This window comes from Cynocephalus volans, chromosome 9 (assembly GCF_027409185.1).
Source record: "Cynocephalus volans isolate mCynVol1 chromosome 9, mCynVol1.pri, whole genome shotgun sequence".
Lineage (NCBI taxonomy): Eukaryota > Metazoa > Chordata > Mammalia > Dermoptera > Cynocephalidae > Cynocephalus > Cynocephalus volans.
The window spans coordinates 124,397,515-124,421,156 of record NC_084468.1 but is presented as its reverse complement, the minus strand read 5'-3'; the positions used below and the strand labels follow the sequence as shown (position 1 = coordinate 124,421,156).

General features: G+C 38.2%; 1 protein-coding gene across 1 annotated transcript in view; it reads left to right on the top strand.

Annotated features, from left to right (window-relative positions):
• The window catches only part of RNF150 (ring finger protein 150), a 275,301-nt gene extending 256,826 nt beyond the window's left edge, over positions 1-18,475 (top strand). Inside the window, exon 7 of the mRNA XM_063108524.1 lies at positions 17,995-18,475. Within this exon, the coding sequence (XP_062964594.1) occupies positions 17,995-18,113 (119 nt within the window). The 3' untranslated portion in view covers positions 18,114-18,475. The remainder of the gene's footprint in view (positions 1-17,994) is intronic.
• Positions 18,476-23,642: the final 5,167 nt, after the last annotated feature.

Sequence of the window (23,642 nt, the reverse complement as noted above, 5' to 3'; positions counted from 1 at the left end):
TAATCCAATCACCTGTTCAAGGCTCCACTTTTCAATTGCCATGATAGGATTTCCCACCCTCTTAACAGTCACAGTAGGAGCTGTTTCTAATACATAAAACTTAGGGGACACAATTCAAGCTTCAATAAGTTTTGGGGGGACATAATTCAATCCACTACATCCACTTTCCAAAACAGATAGAAAAACCAGACAGAAGATCAGTAAAGAATCAGTAGACTTGAACAACTATAGATCAACTGGACCTAACAAACATATACAGAACACTTCACCCAACAATAGCAGAATACACATTCTTCTCAGGTGCACATGGAACGTTCTCTAGGATAGATCACATGTTATGCTACAAAATAAGTCTTAACAAATTTAAGAAGATTGAACTTATACCAAATATCTTTTCCAATCACAATGGAATGAAACTAGAGATCAGTAGCAGAAAGAAAACTCCAAAATTCACCAGTATGAGGAAATTAAACAAATGCACCCTTGAACAACCAATGGGTAAAAGAAGAAAGCACAAAGAAATTAGAAAATATCTTGAGATAAAGGAAAACAAAACTTATGGGATGCAGCAAAAATAGTACTAGAGGAAAGTTTATATTAGTAAATGCCTATATTAAAAAAGAAAGATCTCAAACAACCTAACTGTATACCTCTAGGAACAAGAGAAAGGAGAAAAATCTAAACCCAAAGTTAGTAGGAGGAGGGCAAAAATAGAGATTAGAGCATAAATAAATGAAATAGTGAATGGAAAAACAATAGAATAAATCAACAAAACTTAGTTTGTTCTTTGAAAAGCTCAACAAAATTGACAAATCTTTAGCTAGACTAACTCAAATTAAAAGAGAGAATATATACATAGCTGAAGTAAGAAATTAAAGAGGAGACATTACAACTGAGGTTGCAGAAGTAAAAAGGATTATAAGAGACTGCTATGAACAATTATACACCACTGAATTAGACAACCTAAAAGAAACAGATAAATTCCCAGACTTATAGGACCTAACATGAAGAAATAGAAAACTTGAACAGACTATCACTAGTAAAGAGATTGAGTCAGTAAATAAAAACATCCCAACAAAGAAAAGCCCAGGACCAGATGGCTTCAGTGGAGAATTCTACCAGACATTAAGATAACTAATGTCATTTCTTCTCAAACTCTTCCAAAAAAATTAAAGAGGAGGGAACAATTCCAAACTCACTTTGTGAGGCCAGCATTACCCTGATACCAAATCCAGACAGATACTATGAAAAGAAAACTACAGACCAATATCCCTAATGAGTATTGATGCAAAAATCCTTGACAGAATACTAGTAAATCAAATTAAACAATAATTTAAAAATTATACACTATGACCAAGCAGGATTTATCATAGGGATGGATGGTTCAATATACAAAAATCAGTCAACATAATACATTACATCAGCAGAACAGAAAATCACATGATTGTCTCAATTGATGCAGAAAAAGCATTTAACAAAATTCAACATCCTTTCATGATAAAATATTCAATAAATTAGGAATAGAAGATTACTTCAACATAATAAAGGATGTGTATGAAAACCCCACAACTAACATTGTACTCAAAGGTAAAAAAACTGAAAGTTTTCTCTCAGAGATTGGGAACAAGACAAGGACATCCAATCCCACCACTTGTATTTAACATAGTACTGGAAGTCCTAGCCAGAGCAATTAGGCAAAAAATAAATAAATAAAAAGCATCCAAATTGGCAAGGAAGAAGTAAACTTATCTCTGTTTCTAGATGACATGATCTTATATGTAGAAACCCTTAAAAAATTCCCACCACACACAAAAGCTATTAAAGCTAATAACAGAATTGAGCAATGTTGAAGGATACAAAGTCAACATACAAAAATGAGTTGATTTTCTATACAGTAACAAGCCAAAAGGTAATTAAGGAAACAATTTCATTTATGATAGTGTCCAAAAGAATAAAATACTTAGGAATAAACTTAACCAAAGAGGTAAAGCACTTGTGAACTGAAAACTATAAAACATTGCTGAAAAAATTTAAAGAAGACATAAATAAATGGAAAGACATCCATGTTCACGGATTGGAAGAGTTAGTATTGTTAAAATGTCCATACAACCCAAAGCAATCTGGAAATTCAATGCAATCCCTATCAAAATCCCAATGTAATTTTTTGCAGAAATAGAAAAAAAAACTAAAATTCCTATGGAATCTCAAAGGACCCCAAATAACCAAAATAATTCAGATAAAGAACAGAGTTGGAGGCCTCACACTTCCTGATTTCAAAACATGTTACAGAGTAATCAAAATAGTATGATACTGGCATAAAGAAAGATACATAGACCAATGAAACAAAATAGCCCAGAAATGAACCCTGGCATGTATGGTCAAATGATCTACAATATGGAGCAAAGACTACGCAATGGGGGAAGAATACCTTTTTCAACAAATGGTATTGGGAAAACTGGATATTCACATATAAAGGAAAAAATTTGGACCCTTATCTTATATCATATATAAAAATTTACTTAAAATAAAGACAAACTTAAGACCTGAAGCTATAAAACTCCTAGAGGAAAACAGAGGGAAAGCTTCGTGACATTGAATTTGACAAGAATTTCTTGGAACTGATGCCAAAAGCACAGGCAAAAACAAAAATAGATGAATAGGACTACATTAAACTAAAAGCTTCTCCACAGTAAAGGAAATAATCAACAGAGTGAAAAGATGACCTGGGGCCAGGGAGAGAGGGAGAGTCTGACTTCAAAGAGGATGAGAAAACTTCGGAGAGAAATAAAAATGTTGAAGATTTTTATTAAAAAATCAGAATATTAATGATGGTTGCACCAGTACATACATCTGTCACATCTGTTGAAGCTCATCAAATCATAAATTTTAAATAGATGCAGTTTATTGTATGTAAGTTGTGCTTTAATAACGTTGATTTACACCATATGAAAAGATTTTTTAAAAATTAAAAGTTAAGAAAAAAGAAAACCATTGGAAGAATGGAGGAGCAGAAGGGCGTTACCCAGAGCTCCTGATCATGCATTCACTGTTCTGATATTGCTGGAGCTGCTGTTCTTCTGCTCAGGAAACCACCAGCACTGCTGCCAAGTAGCAACCCCAAATCCTTCTCCTCCTCATTCTTTTGAAATCACGGCCAATGTTTCTGGAGCCACACTGACCTACCCGAACCAGAAGTACAATGGCTTCCCATTCATTTTGCCTTCCAATCTCCTTGGCAGAACCTAACAGAAAGCCGGCTGGCAAGGGAGTCTGGAAAATGCAGTTCCCAGACTTCTAGCTCTTTGCTTCACAGAGGATAGCACAGAAAGGTGGGAAGGGGGCAGCATACCTACGAGCTACATCTGGCACATGTACTACATCTTCATATACTAAGCTACAGCCAAATCAAACCATCCACCTGCTTGAAATTTGCTTTGATGACTCCTGTAGTCATGCTGTATTTCCTGAAAGGAATGCCATTTCCCCTTATCTTCATATATCCCACTACTAATCAGATCCTCATTGTCCGTTTACATGTAACCTACCTCATGAATCCTCTTGGCTACTCAGTTGAAGGTGAAATTTTCCCCACCACTTTATTTCCTTAACATTTATTTATACCCTCTTGCAGCATTATGTCACTTGCATTACATTTACATAGGTACAAGTCTGACTTCTTTTACTATATCAAATTCCACATAAAGGCAGTCTGTGTTTGGCTCATCTTTCTTTCTTCCACTGTCCTCCTCAACAATGCTGGGTACCCACTAGGTGTTTAATAAATACCTGTTGAACAAATGAGTGATTAAATAAATTGGATGAATAAATGAAGCCTATAGATAATTTTATAAAGTCGCAAAAATGGGTAAATCTACATGATCTCTGCCCACCTCTCTAAATCTGCCTAGCAGCTTTCCCTTTTTCACCCTTTTTCACCCTTTTTCATTCCAATCGTATTCACACTCATCAAGAGTCTCCCGTCTACCAGATATTATTCTTAGTGCTTAAGGTTCTGTATAGGTGGTACTAATTGGGAATTGTAAAGTAGCTATTGACAACATACATGTTTGCTAGATTTTCCCTTCTTCCCTGCAAAAAGTAATGTAAAACTAATGCAGAAATTACAGTGCCCTTTCTTTGGGCACTTAGTAAGGCATAACTCAGTGAAAGAACTGCCAAGGAAATCAGTAAGGAGTGTGAGCAACTGGAGAAAATCTTTCTCCTGCTGGGTGAAGTGTCACAGAGAAAGAAAGCCAACCGTGAAGAGATGAACGCAAAGTGAAATCCTATGTGATCTAATTGAATGTATAAGCTTCCAGGGATTCTCCTTCATGAAGTCCAAATAAAAACAGTGCTTTACATCTCCCCACCTGAAAGATGAGAAAGGATTTTTCTGATTTGATCTCATCATGTGTAATTATGTAGTAGGAATTTAAAGACCAAAGGTGCCATTTACATCTGAACAATTCTAGGAATTACTTGGCTGAATGGATGAATTTATATCGTAAGCCTGCAATGCTTGATTCCCAAAGGTGGCCAAGTATTGTCCGTGAGAATAATTTAGCAGCCCAGTAGAAATCTAGCAGTTTTGCCATTCCAGAATAGCACAGATGTCAAAAGCGCTGGCTTGGGTCAAGATTCTATTTCTGCTACTTTGTATGTGCTCGACTTTGGGCAAGTTGACTTCACTTATAGAATGTGAAGCTATCATGGGGGTAATCGTACTTCTACTTCAGGGTGTCATTGCAAGTATAACACACGTAACTCACGTACTTGCTTAGCACCGTGCCTGGCCCACAAGAAGGAGCCAATTCATTCTAGCTATTACGATTCATATTATCGCATAGCTTCTAAGGAAAGCGGCCTGGAGGCCTGCCATAGTCTCAGCAGAGGCCAACACTCATAATTTTGGGAAAAATTAAACCAAATCGAAAATAGTTTATCTCCTCAGAAATTCCTGTTAAGCAAAAGGATTCAAAGGAACAAACACATTTCCTTACTGAAAACACTCTGCATGTAAAGTCTAATTAACTTTTCACTAAGATTATGACAAAGACTGTATGGGCACTGCCCTAGCCTGAAGGAACCTTGGCATTCTGAGAAGAGATGAAAAGATACAACATTATAATTCAGCCAGTCCGGTTGGAAGTGTCTCCCCTACGGTGCTCTTGTACAACACAGGGCATAGAAATGATGTCATATTTTCAAGGAGATAAGCACCAGTAGCAGTGGACAGAAAGATGCCATTTTTCTTTGAAATCTTACTTTTCAAGTACATGAGGAAAAATAAGCTTTTATGTGATATAGAGGAGCTCCTACCATGTGAACACCAAACCTCCTAGAGAATAGGCCACCTGGGGGATTATATTCACCACCACCTTATTTTCTCTCAAAACAGAGAGCACTTACTCTGAGGACAGCGTTTGTTCATTCCTGACAGAGGACTCATTCCAGCCTGCTACCGCTCTATGCCTGCTTTCATAAGACAGGCAGTAGAGGAAATACCAAACCTCATTCTGGGAAGGATAATTTTCTGCTTTAGCTTTGAATAACTGCCATAAAGGAACAGTGAAGTAGGAAAGCAGTGATTTCATGGGGAAACTATCATGTCAAGTTAATAGAACACATAACCAGTGGAATGTAAACCAAAATATGTATTTACAATAGCCAAGAGTTGGAACCAGCCCAAATGTCCATCATCAGATGAGTGGATACGGAAAATGTGGTACATCTACACAATGGAATACTACTCAGCTATAAAAACGAATGAAATACTGCCATTTGCAACAACATGGATGGACCTTGAGAGAATTATATTAAGTGAAACAAGTCAGGCACAGAAAGAGAAATACCACATGTTCTCACTTATTGGTGGGAGCTAAAAATTAATATATAAATTCACACACACACACACACACACACACACACACACACACAAAAAAAAAAAAAAAAAAAACAGGGGGGGAAGAAGATATAACAACCACAATTACTTGAAGTTGATACGACAAGCAAACAGAAAGGACATTGTTGGGGGGGGGGGTTTTGGTGATGGGGAGCAATAATCAGCCACAATGTATATCGACAAAAGAAAATTTTAAAAAATTTTAAAAATAAAAAATAAAATAAAATAACAAAAAATAATAATAATAATAATAAAACAAAATACGTATTTAAGAAAAATGCCACTCTCTTGCTTACAGTAATGTGTTATCCAACTCCCCAAGGATGCACAATCTCTCGATTGAATGGTTCTTAACCTTTTGTCAGTTCTTTGAGAATCTGTTGAAAGCTATAAGAAAAATGCCTATATGCTTAGAGCTATGAAAGTGTGTATATAATGTTAAGTTCCTGAACTCCCCTGCAAGTCTACTATCCTCAGGTTAAGAATTTCAATTCAAGTATAAATTATGGTCATGTTTATGGACTCTGGAGTCAGACAGAGCTGGGTTTGAATTCTGCTTCCAAATTCTACTGCCATGTAATCAGGGGGATTTTTAACCTTTTTGAGCTTTGGTTTTATCACCTGAAAGCAGATATAATGATTCCCATGTCATAAGCTAATTATGTATATTAAATTAGAGAATCTATTTTAAGCACTGAGCATGTACTAAGTACTCAGTAAGCTTAATTTTGTTATCAGCTATTCAAATACAAAACTTAGGCCCTACATGGCCCGAGAGCAACTTCAATTCAATTTCAGTTTTACAAACATTTACTAAGTGCTTCCTATTTGTGAAGGAATGTGTAGGATTCTGAAATGGGAACATTGGCAATGGAATGGGCCTGAGCCAGGGAATTGATAAAGACAAACTGGATATGCACAACACCAGACAGGGTAGATTTCAGGCTCTTATCCTCTCAGGATTAAAGGAACTTTAGCTGTCATCTAGCCTACAGTTACAATTATATCAAACCCACAGCAGAACTACAGCTACAAAGCCTGTTTCACAAAGGGAAACCTATGAACCTTTATGTAACATTTTATGTATTAAAGAGGAAAGAGATAAACCAAAGATATTAATACTTTATAGACTAAATGGAATTAATAAATACCACCACTAAGAATTTTTTGGTTAACCGCAGTTAGGCTACTGATGGATTTTACTCAGAATTAAATGTGGAAATATATCAAAGCAGTAGTTATGCGTCAACAAAATAGGTCACAAAGATCCATTTAAAATAGAGCGTTTTCTGCTCCATCTAATCAGATGCTCTGTGACACTGTGATAAGGAGATTCAAGACTGAGAATGAGATGACATGACTTGGGATCAGTCTTTGAGTCCACCCCAGCCAAGTCAGTAATACTCATAGTATCACATTTCCTTGAGTATGCATTTTTAATTTCCTAGGGTATGGATTTTACCTGCAAAGAAGGTAAAATTTCAAAGGAGTGTGTTTAAAAGAAAAGAAAGAAATGAATCAATAACACACTATTCTCCTACTTTTCCTCTTACCACCCTGGCCATTTCCAGGCTCTTTTTGGGATTACCCTTCTCTGCTGTTCCTCTGCCCTCTCCCAAAATATGAGATTTCAAACTCAAATGTCTTCACGACACAGGCCAGGCAAGTAATGTGAACCAGTGAAACAGACTATTTGATGACTGTGGTGACCTAGAGCCTGTGTGCTCTGGACTAAATGGGGCAGCTCTTATTCAGCTTCCACCAATGATTTCCATCTGAGAATCAGGCATATATTGCCAGATCCTCCTTTTTGCACGTAAAGTTTTAAATATAAATTTGTATGTAAAATATCCTGACTTTTAAACACTGAAAACTAATTCACATTTTTCTAAAAAATTATGCATACCAAACAAAACATAGTGAGAGGCACTGGTGTGAGTCTTTGGTTCTAAGTTTTAGGGTTCCTGGGATCTCTGCCCCTGACCTTATCTTCCCACTCTACCCTCTTTTCCTAGAGAACCTCATCTGCTCCCATGGTTTAAAATACCTTCTCTGTGACGAAGCCTCCCAAATGTCTTCACGGTCATGGCCTCTCCTCTGAACTCCAGACTCATATATCCAGCTGCCAACTCCACATCTCCCTTGGATGTCTTACAAACACCTCAAACACGGCATATGTAAAAGTGAGCTCTTAGTCTGTCTCCAGCACCTGTTCACCTCCACTTTCTCTGGCTCAGTCAGTGGTCTCTGTATTGCTCCAGAAACATGGGAGTTAGTAATCTACTTTCTTCCCTTTTGCTGCTCTTGTTCAGGTCATCACTTTTCTGTAGATTCTTCATCTAAAATGATTCAATTTGTCCTCTTATAGTCATCCCTGTTGCCACAACAAGCCACCATGTTTCATACGTTTTGCTGCAACATTTTCCTAACCTGATTCCTTCCACCCATTGTCCTGCCAGTCTGTTTTTCAATTAACAGCAAGAGTGATCTTTTAAATAAGTAGATCAGATTACTTGCTGTTTAAAATCTCTTTATACTGCATGAAAACCAAGAGAAGAAAGTATATCAAACAGGTATTATACTTCTGTGTCAAATGGACTGAGTATGTTCCATCTGTAAAATGGCAATAATAATACCGACATTAAAGGGTTATTGTGAGTATTAACTAAGGGCCAGTATTATCTTTGCATTAGATTTACATTAGTTTGGGCAGGGAAGGAGGCAAAATTCAATGAACATTTATGTTGTTGATAGCTACTCATACTCCCCAATTAGTACCACGTACAGAGAACCTTCTAAATATCTTAATAACAGGTTTTCATTCATATTATTGTGACCTTAGTGTACAATATTTGCCTTAATTAAAGGATAAAACCCTGTTTTTTTTAAAAAATTATGGAATAAACCAAGTTCAATTAAAAACATAAGCTATACTAAAGAATAATTTCAAATGTCTTCAGGTTATTTTAAAAAGTAGTTTTTAAATGGAAAATGATTAGATGATGTGTTTGGTGCAATGTTACATCATAAAAATTGAACTATTTTTGCAAATATCTCTATTTTTATTGATTTGAATTTACCTTAGCCTTGAGCTGTGTAGGACAGTCTACATTTCCAAAATAGCACCATGAATTCAGCAGCCCATAGTTACTGCACTCCCCATAGCCTTTTTTTCTTTCAATTCACACATTCCCATTTAGAAAACACTGAGGTGAGAATGAATGCATGACATCCTCTGAGGCTGGTAGCTGCAAAGCCAGGAGTGAAGGTGGGAAGCTGCCAATGCAGGTAGCAGTAAGCTCTGTCTCTACAGAGCTGTCACTAAGTTGTCTCTTTATCTGTGCTTCCTTTTTGTTACTAGATCCACATGAAAGTCAAAAAATCACCCCATGATTAGCCCTTTGGTTCATTTGAGTTTAATCATGAGCTGAAAATTTTGGCTTTCTGTGAGCTGAATTGGTTGATGGGCCATTGCAAAAGGAGGAGGAGGAGGAGGAAAGAGGAGAGGGGGAAAAATGGAGATTAAATTCCCTATAGAGTATAAGATTTCAGCTTTCATCACACCTCCAAATAGTGAATTCTCTCATTCGTGAATACTCATACTAAATATACAATAAGCAGTCCTTTTTTATTAGGAAAAAAATAGAAAAACAACAACAATTTGAAAGGTCATGAAAAAAGAAAGACAACTTTGTTTCTCAGTGACATTTCTATTATGTAATTATTTACTGAGAACACAACATGTAGGAGGCACCTGCTAGATTGGCATCAACACATACATGTATAAACAACTGGAAAGGACTCTAATGCATCCAGCCTTGTCCACAGCCATCCCGCCCTGAAGGCACTCGATCTTGTCTAGTGCATCCAGCCCAAATTCTCAGAGGCAATGAAACTTTAGCCTTAAAAGGAGATAAGTGATTTATACAAAGTAACACATGCAATTGCCAATACGTGAGACTAGAATATAGTCTAAAGCAAATTAGTTTCCCAGTTCTCATAAATATAATTTTAAGTATAATTTTGCTCTCATTGTAAAAGTGATGTGTAAGAACACTGAGTAAAAAGAGTGGTTTGAATATATGGTCCCAGTCTCTCCTGAAACCCCACAAAAACTACACTAAAAATAAAAATTTTTAAGACAGAGACCAACAAGGGCAGGGAACATGGAAAAAGAAACAATAACATAATTGGGGCAACTGGAAAAAACATATGAGTTGTCAGTACCTTAGTAGACCTGAGAAACAGAGCCAGCCCCTGCATCTGGCTGTGCAGGTTGTGTTCTGCCCAAGTCCAGGAGCCACTGCTCACTCAGACTCTAGAGTGAAGGCATGCTCAGGAGCAGTGCTGCACACAGCCTGTGCAAGCCACAGCCCTGCTGAGAAAACAAATGCAAAGCAGCCTTGGTGAAAGGGAGAACTACCCTAATTTGCACCTGAGAATTCTCCTAAAGTCAGGGATTGAAGGCACTGGAGAAGAAGATTTACACACAAAAAATAAGGATGGAAGATTATATATACATATAGCCAGCCTAGAATATATTTTGTTCTCAAGTGTGAAGTCAGAGATCTAATTTCACTTTTTTTTAAATAACTAGTTTTGTTGAATATTTATTGAATACCACTGTTTTCAAATACTAAATATTTGCATCTTCCTAAGCTGCTTCTCAAGTGTTATTATAGCCCTCGATCTGTTACATTACTATGAACTTCATTGACTTCCAGCTCTAGAAAACATATTAGAGCTTTAAGTTGGTTATTTCCCTCTGAAAAATCCCATCTTTCTAAAACTGATTCTTCAGGCTATAAGTCTTTGTCAGTTCTCTTTTTAAACATCTTAGGAATTTGCTGCCCTTCATAAAACTCATATTTTTTCTCAACTGTGCCTGAACATGAAAAACATTACATCAGTGATTATCAAAGCAAAAGTATTATAACCATCATCGTCCTTCAGTACTTAGACATTGTTGTTGGTCTTTTAATTGCATCTTTTTTCTGCAGAGTAATAGCATGTATAAGACCTTTGGGGTTTGAAACTGCATATATGCGGCCCACCTCTCCAGCCTCCCCTCTCCATACTCCCTAGCCTGACCCTGCATTCTAGTCATTTTTATATATTCCCTCTGATGTCTGCCTGCTCAAGGCTCCCCATCACCTTCAGCCATTTGTACATACTATTGCTTTTTGGACCATGCACCCCAAGGCACAAGCACGCTGGAGCAGGTAGGCACCACTACCGTTGGACTCCCCCCAGCCCAGGCGAGTGCACACCAACCAGAGGGACCCCCCAGAGAGGCCCAAGAGCCATGGTGAACACGAGCCCCGAGGTGCCCATGTGGGAACAGGTAGGCACCACTGCTGGACTCCCAGCCCAGTCCAGCCCCCATGGCCCAGAGAGGCTCAAAACTTCTGCCCACAGGCACTGAGGCAGCCATGCCAAATTGGCAGTCCCAGCAGGATCGTAAGCAGACAATAGGGTTGAAAGACTTGACCATGAAATCCCTTGCCACAATGACTAAACACCAAAGGAAAGACCAGAAATATGAAAAATCAAGAAAGTACATTACCAGAGAGTAATAACTCTCAAGCTCTAGATCCTGTAGAACAAGAAGCCCTTGAAATGACATTCTAAGGAAACTAAATGAGATACAAGAAAATTCAGCTAGACAACACGATGAAACGAGGAAAAGTATACAGAACCTGAAAGAAGAAATGTACAAGGAAATCAGTGCCCTGAAAAAGAATGTAGCAGAGCTTGCAGAGCTGAAGAATTCATTCAATGAAATAAAAAACACAACTGAGTTTAACCAGCAGGCTTGCAGAAGCAGAAGAGAGAACTTCTGACCTTGAAGATGGGCTCTTTGAAATAACACGGGCAGACAAAAAAAAGAAAAACGAATTAAAAACGTTGAAGAACTAAGAGAACTATCAAACAACCTTAAGCACTCAAATATCCGAGTCATGGATATTCCAGAAGGGGAGGAAAAAGGAGATTGTATTGAAAACACATTCAGCAAAATAGTGGCAGAAAACTTCTCAGGTATAGGAAAAAACACAGATCTTCAGATTCAGGAAGCTCAAAGATCCCCAAACATATTCAACCCAAAAAGGTCTTTTCCAACACATGTTATACTCAAATTGGCAAAACTCAAAGACAAAGAGAGAATCTTAAAAGCTGCAAAAGAGAAGCATCAACTCACCTATAAGGGAGCCCCAATCAGACTAACATCAGGCTTTTCATCACAAACCCTAAAAGCCAGAAAGGAATGGGATGATATATTCAAAATACTAAAAGACAGAGATTGCCAGCCAAGAATAGTTTACCCCGTAAGGCTATCCTTCTGAAATGAAGGGCAAATAGTATATTTCTCAGACAAACAAAAACTGCAGGAGTTCACTACCACATGACCACCCTTACAAGAAATTCTCAAGGGAGTACAGGGTTTGGTACCTGAAAAATAACCACCACTGCCATAAAAGCTCAAGAAAAAGCAAAACCCCACTAGTAAAATAAAAATGCCAACAATGAAGAGAGGGGGAAAAAAAAGTTTATCTACCACCCCAAGAAACCAACAAATACAGAAGGCAAAGAGTAAATCAGAAAGAAAGGAACAAAAGTCACTTAGGACATCCAAACAAAAATCAATAAAATGCTAGGAGTAAATCAAAACTTTTCAAAAACAACTCTTAATGTAAAAGGATTAAATTCCCCACTCAAAAGACACAGACTGACTGAATGGATTAAAAAGGTGGACCCAACTATATGCTGCCTTCAAGAGACTCACCTCCCCTATAAAGACACACATAGAGTAAGAGTGAAAGGATGGAAAAAGATATAACATGCAAATAGAAATGAAAAACGAGCTAGAGTAGCTATTCTTATATCTGATAAAATAGACTTTAAAACTAAAAACCATAAAAAGAGATAGAGGGCCACTATATAATGATAAAAGGATTTATCCATCAAGAAGACATAACAATCATAAATATATATGCACTCAGTGTCAGAGCAGCCAGATTTATAAAGCAAATTCTATTAGACCTAAAAAATTAGATAGACACTAATGCCATAATAGCAGGGGACCTGAACACCCCACTATCAATATTGGGCAGATCATCTAGGCAAAGAATCAGCAAAGAAACACAAGATCTAAACAACACGTTAGACCAGTTAACCTTGTCAGATGTCTGAAGAACATTCCATGCAACAACTTCAGAATATTCATTCTTCTCATCAGCACATGGATCATTCTCCAGGATAGATCACAAATCAAGTCTCAATAAATTCAAAAACATTGGAATTATCCCATGTATTTTTTCAGATCACAATGGATTAAAATTAGAAATCAATAACAAACAAAATTTGGAAACTATACAAACACATGGAAATTAAACAGCATTCTACTTAATGACATATGGGTCCAAGAAGAAATTAAACAGGAAATCAAAAAATGTATTGAAACTAATGAAAATAATGACACATCATACCAAAACCTGTGGGATACTGCAAAAGCAGTATTAAGGGGGAAATTTATTGCATTAAATGCTCACCTCAGAAGAAGGGAAAGATGGCTAGTAAACAAACTAATACTTCATTTTAAAGAACTAGAAAAACAAGAACAATCCAAACCCAAAGTCAGCAAATGGAAAGAAATCATTAAGATCAGAGCAGAACTTAATGAAATGGAATCCAAAAAAAAAAAGATACAAAAGACCAATGAATCAAAAAGTTGGTTTTTTGAAAAGATAAATAAATTTGACAAACTATTAGCAGAGCTAACTAAAAAGAGAAGAGAGAAGACCCCAATAACAAAAACTAGAAATGAAAAAGGTGATATTACAACTGATACCTCAGAAATATAAGAAATCATTAGTGACTGCTATAAACAACTATATGCCAACAAATTTGAAAATCTGGAGGAAATGGATAAATTTCTGGACACACACAAACTACCAAAACTGAGCCAAGAAGATGTAGAAAATCTGAACAGACCAATAACAATAAAAGAGATTGAAGCTATTATCAGAAGGCCCCCAACAAAGAAAAGCCCAGGACCAGATGGGTTCACAGCAGAATTCTACTAAACTTTCAAAGAGGAATTGACACCAGTTCTCTACAAACTATTCCAAAAGACTGAAACAGAAGCGATTCTCCCAAATTCGTTCTATGAAGCAAACATCACCCTGATACCAAAAGCAGATAAAGATAAGACAAAAAAAGAAAACTACAGGCCAATATCATTGATGAATATAGATGCAAAAATCCTCAATAAACTACAAACTAACAGAATACAGCAACACATACGCAAAATTATACACCATGATCAAGTGGGATTCATACCAGGAATGCAAGGTTGGTTCAACACATGCAAATCAATAAATGTGATACATCATATCAATAAAATCAAACACAAGGACCATATGACCATCTTTATAGATGCTGAAGAAGCATTTGACAAAATTCAACACTCATTCATGATAAAGACTCTCTACAAGTTAGGTATAGATGGAAAATATCTCAACAAAATTAAAGCCATATATGATAAACCCACTATCAATATCACCCTGAATGGGGAAAAACTGAAAGCTTTTTCCTTAAGAACAGGAACTAGACAAGGATGCCTGATCTCACCACTCCTATTTAACACAGTGTTGGAAGTACTAGCCAAAGCAATCAGAGAAGAGAAGGAAATAAAGGGCATCCAGATGGGAAAAGATGAAGTCAAATTGTCCTTGTTTGCAGATGACATGATCGTATGTATTGAACAGCCTAAAGCCTTTACAAAAAAACTCTTGGAGTTGATAAATGATTTCAGCAAAGTTACAGGATACAAAATCAACACACAAAAATCAGTAGCATTTCTATTCTCCAGTAGTGAACATACAGAAAGAGAAATCAAGAAAGTTAACCCATTTACAATAGCTACCAAAAAATAAAATACTTAGGAATAGAGTTAACCAAGGATGTGAAAAATCTCTGTAATGAGAACTACAAACCACTGCTGAGAGAAATTACAGAGGACACAAGAAGATGAAAAGATAGCCCATGCTCTTGGATTGGAAGAATCAACATTGTGAAAATGTCCATACTACCCAAAGTCATCTACAAATTCAATGCAATCCCCATCAAAATTCCAATGACATTTTTCTCAGAAATGTAAAAAACTATCCAGACATTTATATGGAATAACAAAAGACCACACATAGCCAAAGCAATTCTGAGCAAAAAAAAATAAAGCTGGAGGCATAACGCTACCTGACTTTATACTACAAAGCTATAATAACCAAAACAGCATGATACTGGCATAAAAACAGACACATGGATCAGTGGAACAGAATAGAGAATCCAGAAATCAAACTACACACCTACAGCCATCTGATCTTTGACAAAGGCATCAAGTTTACACACTGGGAAAGAGACTGCCTCTTCAGCCAATGGTGCTGGGATAACTAGATATCCATATGCAGGAGAATGAAACTAGATCCATACCTCTCACCATTTACCAAAATCAACTCAAAATGGATTAAAGAATTAAATATACACCCTGAAACAATAAAACTTCTTAAAGAAAACATAGGGGAAACACTCCAGGAATTGGGACTGGGCACAGACTTCATGAATACGCCCCCAAAAGCATGGTCAACCAAAGGAAAAATAAATAAATGGGATTATAATATCAAACTAAAAAGCTTCTGCACAGCAAAAGAAATAATTAAGAGTTAAAAGACAACCAACAGAGTGGGAGAAAATATTTGCAAAATATACATCTGACAAAGAACTAATATCCAGAATATACAAGGAACTGAAGCAACTTTACAATAAAAAACTAGTAACCCAATTAAAAAATGGGCAAAGGAGCTGAATAGGCATTTCTCAAAGGAAGATATGCAAATGGCCAACAGACACATGAAAAAATGCTCATCATCACTCAGCATTCGGGAAATGCAAATCAAAACCACACTGAGATTCCATCTCACTCTAATTAGGATGGCTAATATCCAAAACACTGAGGACGATAAATGCCGGCGAGGTTGTGTAGAAAAAGGAGCTCTCATACACTGTTGGTAGTATTGCAAAATGGTGCAGCCTCTATGGAAAATGGTATGGACGTTCCTCAAACAATTGCAGATAGATCTACCATATGACCCAGCAATCCCACTGCTGGGAATATACAGAGGAATGGAAATCATCATGTCAAAGGTACACCTGTTCTCCAATGTTCATTGTAGCACTATTTATAATAGCCAAGAGTTGAAACCAGCCCAAATGTCCATCATCAGATGAGTGGATACGGAAAATGTGGTACATCTACACAATGGAATACTACTCAGCTATAAAAAAGAATGAAATACCGCCATTTGCAACAACATGGACGGAGTTAGAGAAGATTATATTAAGTGAAACGAATCAGGCACAGAAAGAGAAATACCACATGTTCTCACTTATTTATGGGAGCTAAAAATAAATAAATATGCAAATAAACTGGCAGGGGGAGGGAAAAAGAACAATCACAATTCCTTGAAGTTGTTAAGACAAGTGAACAGATATGAGGTTGTAGGGAGGGAGGGGAGAGTAGGAGGGGGGAGGGAGGATTTGGTAATGGGCCACAAAAATCAACCACATTGTGTATTGATAAAATAAAATAAAAAATAAAAACACATTTGATACCAAAAAAAAAAAAAAAAGATTATTCCTTTTTATTCATCTGGCCAAAATACAGATTATTCTTTAGGACTCAGTTTAGACATCACACCATATGAGAAGCCTTCTTTGACCCAGCATATGCTTACATAGCCCTCTTTCCTGCTCCTGTAATACCTGATACATCTTGCATCATAGTTGCAATGCTAATCCCATTGTGTTGCAATCACCTAGCTAAAAGTCTGTCTGCCTACTAGACAGAAAGCTCCTTGACATCAGTGGTTGTCTTGCATTCACCTATATCCCTAGCATCTAGCACAATCTTTAGCATAGAGTAGGGACTCAATGTCTTGAATGAGCGACTGATATGTGTTTGTTGCAGAATTTGGGGGAGTAGAATTGAAAACGTTTTTTAAAAGAGAAAATGAATATACATTCCAAAACTAGACACAAATCTTATTAGCACTTTTGGTTTTCTTCCTTCTAGTTAACTTTCTCTGTTGACCCCGTTGCATATAAAGTTTTGAGTACTTCTATTTTCACTTAACAGTATATGGTGAGCATTTTCTCATGTAACTATGAATTCTTTGGAAACTTCACCGTAATGGGTACTAACAAGAAGATTGTCCTTAAGAAGTAACAGTTTGCTCAGATATTCTGTATTGTTGAACTTTAAGGTACTTGCAATGTTTTGCTACTCTAAATAATGTTTAAATGAATATTTTTGCATCTATAATTATTTCTCTGTAGTACATTCTAGAAATGAATTGCTAGCTGAAAATTTCACAGTTCTGCATGCAATATATCAACACACCTACCTCGGTGTACCTTTAACTGTAATAGTATCTTTTTTAAAGAATGAAAATTAGACAAAAAGGAGTTTCTCATTTTTACCTTATATTTATTTGTCATCTATATTACACTATTCTGTGAATTGGATAATGGTAATCTTTGCCCATTTTTCTGTTGGACTGTTTTTCTTGCTGATTTAAAAGCTTTCTATATGTTAAGAATACAATCCTTCATGAAATTTTTACAAATTTGTTATATATATCCCTTTTGATTTCATTTTATATGTTTTTAGTATTTTTAATTTTATGCACTTTTATCAATTTTTTCTTCTGTGACCTCCTCAGTTACTTTTCTGTAAATGATTTCTTGCCCTACTTAGATATATTAGGTATATATTTTTCTACTTACATATATACTTAGATGATATATTTTCTTCTAGCTTTATTAGTTTCTCTTGTTTAAATTTATCTTTTTGACCCTTTTAGAATTTATTTTAGGGTAAAGTGTGATATGAGGCTTTAAACAGAGTCTCTACAGAATAACCAATTTTTCTAATACCTTCATTTAGCCTTTAAAGGTTATTAGAGGCAATTGTACTGAAATAACCATCATCCAAAGACATACTCGGTGTTATCGTGAACTTTGCTTTCTCCTCCCAGGTGAACAGGAGCCAGCTGTGAGCAGCGATTCTGACATCTCGTTGATTATGGCAATGGAGGTTGGACTGTCTGATGTAGAACTTTCCACTGACCAAGACTGTGAAGAAGTGAAATCTTGAAATAGCAAATACAGAAAAAGAGATAGTAGGACCCAAGGGAAAGGAAGGGAGGAGTGCAGCAAGACTGGAACTGGGCACACACAGCCCCAGAACAACTTGGCAACTCCAGGGCACTCCGTTCAAGAACGGTAACGAAAAGCAATATCCAAAGTCTCGTTAATCAGGACGCAGTTTCTCCTTCTCTACAGCAGACCATGGCCTTGGCAGCTTGAAAATTGAAATCCGATTGCCCCTCCCATGTCCATGTAGTCATACACTTCAGAAGCTCCCAAATAAGAGATTGAAAGGACACCTTGAGGGTTTCTGAGTTTCATTTCCATGTTTTCCAGGTCTTATTGTTCTTTTTGGAATGTTGTTTGATTTCTTTGGCAATTTCTTTTTAAAATCTGTGTGTAGTTTACTTTCTATCTACTCCTTTATTTTTCCTTTGATTGACTCCAGCTTTTTATATAGAATTTTCTTTAGAAACACCAGTTCCTGCTATGATGAGTTTGTATTCCATCTCTGAGATTTATGGTCTCGACCGCTGAGCCTGAAGTGTGCATGGCTTTGGGAAGTGCCCCAGCACCCTGAAACACTCTAAGGCCAGCTTTCATTAAGAATCTAAAATTCTTTTAAGTGGGTCTTGAAAAATCCCAGCTGCCAGGGCCCCAGCACTAAGCCCTAAATCTGCTGAGGCCACTGCTCGTTTTTTTAAGCTACATCAGACGACCTTCCACTTACTGGGCTCTGTTAAGGGCCCACATGACATGAGAAGGGGGCTCTAGGGAAGCATTTCAATTCATCCATGATCTCAGGAGTCCCTTCTGGGGCATTAATGCCAATCTTTGGTGGCTGTAGGGCTTGTCTCAGACAGTAAGCCTAGTTTTAAAACCAGACACCAAATGTTCTTCCCATTAAAAGTGAAAAGTTGCATTAGTTTACCTAGGACTAGAACAGTTTTTTAGTACTTCCATAAGTGTGTTCTGCAGGACATGGAGGCTTTAGAAAAGATCCAGAAATATCAAACAAATCATTCTGAATCCAGTGGCAAACACGGTGGGAGCTGCAGTAGCGCCTGGTTTTTACCCTAATTCCAACATGCTTCTGTTAAACCTCAGCAGACCACGTGGAAGGGTTTAGGTGAATCCTTAGCAGATTTCTTCCCGGGGCTCTGAGTGTGTCCAGATACCAATGAGCAATGAGGTGCAATTTGTAAATCATCTGAACCAAAAACTACAGCGTGGGAATTTGCTAAATCAAGTTTATCCTGACTGAGAGAGACAAAAGTAAGAGGGAAAGGAAAAACGGTATCAAATGGATACTAAACCCACCGGCTTTATGTTTATGTTTTTATTCTTTTGTTGTAACTGTGACAGAAATAGGCTGTTTTTTGGTGGGCAGTTTTGTAATACATTCAGACTATCCAGATGCAGTGAAGACTAAGGTAGCGAACAGTTTCTCTGGACAATCAGACGGATCCTCTGTAAGCCACTGGCAGAGGCCATGCTGCTTGTGGGATTAACTGGGGAAGAAAGCTTTTCTCACTGAGCTGTATTTACATATTTGATGGGCTTTTCCGCCTCATTACACTAATATTCATTCAAAACCAGAGTTTGGTCCTGCTGTAAAACCCTGCTGCTGCTCTTTTTTTTTTTTTAACCACTGTTAACAATTTCCTGTTTGATGGTTTATGAGTAAACCGCAAGGCAAGGAAAATGATTGTCACCTTCAGAAAGGTCACATCTCTCCAGGAGTCCAACGCTTGCTGTAATGAGATCCTGTGTCCAGGTGTGGGAAGGTAGGCAGGGATGAATGAAGAAAGCTCGGAACCGGGACTCAGGAGTCCTAGTTGAGCCACACCCTTGCTAGGCCTCAGCTTCTCCAGCTATAAAGTGAAGAGTTAGCAAGATTCCGAAGGCTTCTCTGGCTTGAGGACGCTGATGAGTGTTTTGCCAGGTGGTTCCATTTTTTGCAGACAGCCATGACATGTAGCAGGCAGGATTCATAGCTTGGGGAGGCAGGATTACTTGACATGTAATGTGTAATAACAGCCGTGGAGATTTGGTGCTCCTGTGTTGCTGAGAAGGAAGATCTAAATGACCGACGTTTTAAGTCCAGCTAGGAGTTGGTTTGTTTTGCCTTGTTTAAAAACTGCTGTTACTTACAGAGTTTGTAATCTCTGGATACCTTCAAATCCTCGTTCTCTGTGTAGAATTTTTAATCTCAAAGGTGTTTATTTTCCTTGGTCAGCATAGGCCTGCACCACCTACTTCTTTAGTCAGCTTTGCCCAAAACAAATTTTGGTATTATTGGTATTAATTTGAATTAGAAGGATAATTCAACAGCAAGAGAAATTTAAGTTGTATCCCATACCCAGAGAGAAAATGCCCTTTGGATTGTAGAGTCCTCTGTTTGATGAGTGTTTTCTCTTCTTGCCACTGGCCAGGTAAATCAGGAATTGATTGACACCCTGGCCACAGCTGTCCCTAGAGGATGCTGCATAGATGATAAGTCCAAGAGCTTGATCTGAGGCCTGTGGATCTGACCTCTAGGAGGTCCTGCTGCAAACCCTCGAGCCTATGAGAGTCTCCACTTACTAAAGGTTTGTTACTGGAGGATTTTCCTGTGGTCCTGGTAGTTAAAAAAACAGTTTAACCAGAAAATTTCCCTTTCAAAAGAAAGGGAAACAGCCCTTCCCTGTAGCCTGCTTCACCGACTACCCCAAAGAAGAGACTCTGACCTGAATACCCAGCAATCCACAGACTAGTGTCAAAGGATATGGGAGGCCTCCAGACGTAAATACAAACTGTGTGTGTGTGTGTGTTTGCAGGTGTGCATTTTTTTGCAGCAAGAGTCTAGACCAGCACTGTCCAGTAGAAATAGAATGTGAGTCACTTCCATAATTTTAAATTTTACTAGCCACATTTTAGAAAGTAAAGAAGAAATAGGCAAAAACAATTTTAATAATATAGTTTATTTAACCCGATATTATTCTTTCAAGATGTAATTAATGTAGAAAGTAGTAATGAAATATTTTATATTCTCTTTTTGTACTAAAGTCTTCTAAATCCATTGTGTATTCTACCCTCGCGGCACATGTCAGTGTGGACTAGCCACACCTCGGGCACTCAGTAGCTGCACGTGGCTAGTGGTTTCCGAGTGGGCGGTGCAGGTCTAGAGCTTCTCCAGTATTCTCACAAGACTCCCTGACCCTTGCAAAAGAAAAAGGTTGAAACCGAAGTTACCTCCAGAGAGAACTAGACACCACTCAAGTTGCCTAATGGGAGACCCAGAGACCCATTCATTTCGTAGTGAGTGAAGACTCAGGCATCCCTTTCTGAAATTTGTGCCTGAGCTTCCTCCTCACATCACTGATGTCCATTATCATTTGTTGTTGCTTCTCTGACCGGTTGCTTTTTACAAAGTTGCACAATCCATGTTCATTTGGTGCTGAAACAAAATTATATCCCTCGCTTCTATGACAAACCCTTAGACTGACAGATGGCACTTATGAGCCAAAGAGAATTCCAGGGCAAAGTCATCCAACTTCACCTGAACCCCTAATTCTTCTTCGTAGTTGGCAGAAGGTCCTTGCCCAGTCCCAGTGTCCCCTAGCCCCACAGCTGCAGCTAAAACTTATAGATTTGGGAAGAAGGAATGAGAAACTACATATTGTCTCCAAATACAAGACTTTGTGCGGCCTTGTTGAGAAGGAATCTTTGAGGCTTTTGACCATCCAGCCTGCACTTGGTGAGTGATGACTGCCTCCAGTAGCCAGATTTCTACTCAAAGTCAGCATCCCCTGTCACCCCAAGGTTGTAGGGAAGAAAAGAGGCCTTCGCATTCACTCAGAATAATTTAGGGTCACCTACAGGAATTGCTACCTCTTGTGTAGCTAGCCACTTTGGAAGAGCTGAGCCCCGAGCATGAAGACAACAGCTGAGTATTGATTTATTCTCTAGTTTGATCACCCCTGGAAGGTCAACTCTGGTCATCTTCGCAGGGACAGGCAGACAGTCTGGAGAAGGGAGAATGTTAAAAGTGGCAAAGGTACCTATCCATTTTGGCATCACATGATAATGATCATAACTATGGAGACAAATTTCTGCCCAAAGGGTTTTTTTTATTTGTTTTGTGTTTGGCATTCTTCTCAGCCTGGTGAAACACCCCATATGTTCTCACAGTGCCCATCAGCCGTTTCACTTACTGCCCCGACATCCCTGCGGCTACCATACTTTCATAACCAAAAATGATAACAGATCATCTAACATAGGATTTTGTTTAGAAATTCTTACAGAGCATAAAAACTAAATGTCATTTGGTTATCCATTGAATGCAGCACCTTGACTGAAAACAAAGAAGCCTCATTGCATCAAAACTATTTCAGAAAATCTGGGCTATAGAGTCACCCCCTCTATGGAGCAAGGGCCCAGCCACCATACCTCAGTAGTACTAGGGCCACGAGGCAACTTCCAGCAGTGTCTTTATATTCCCTCACTCAGATTTCGTTCCCTTTTCTGTCTATCTCTCTCCCTGCCCCTGTCTTTCTCTTACTGTCTCTTTCTTTGTATACACACACACACACACACACACACACACAAATTTTTTTCCCATCTGCCCTCTCCTCCTCCTTTCTTTTTTCCTTATTTCTTTGTTTTCTCTTCTTGTGAGAAATTCTAAAATAACCTTCAGGATAAAAATGATTGGCGGCTCTCTCATTATTGTAATGACTGCTGTTACTGTTACAGGTGATTTTCTCCTTTTTATTGTGTAGCAATAGCTATATTTTCACTTCTGATGTGGAAAACCAGTGTATCCTAAAGGCAAATTAAGTTCCTCTCTAATGGAGTTAGCTTCAGTTTCACTTTTTTTTTTTTTTTTTTCCGTGACCGGCGCTCAGCCAGGGAGTGCACCGGTCATTCCTACATAGGATCCGAACCCGCGGCGGGAGCGTCGCCGCGCTGCTAGCACAGCACGCTACCGAGTGCGCCACGGGCTCAGCCCCAGTTTCACTTTTCATATCGCTAATTTTATCTCAAACCACCTCCAGCTATTGCCTTTTCTTCAGGCTTCCTTGCCAGTAAAGTCTCCTAGAAAAACAATGGCTGGGTAGTCATTCCAGAATGTTGTCTTGATCTGTTTTCTTCCACTGCCAGTATTTGTAACCTAGTTCACCACATGTCCCCAGGGTTAGGATTTCTTGGAAAAACTTGTATGTACTGTCGCTGATGTCCACCCATGCTTCCTAACATCTTAGCACAAGGGCTTGCTCTCTGTACGTGATCTGAGGGCCGCTAATTCCTTAAGACTAACAAAGATGCGTGAAGAGACTATCCTCCTCAGGTAGGGGATACACGGCTCCTTGTGCAGTGCTGTGTGCCACGAAGTCCCTCATCCCTGCTGTTGCATGGCCAGGACAGATGAGCATGTTTGATGATGGCAGTTAAAAGGGACTGGGAACGGTACCCTGCAGGAAGTCCGAAAGGAGGCTGGCAGGACCTCTGGCAGGGAGCTGGTGACAGCAGGGCTGGAGAGCTTCTGTGGTGA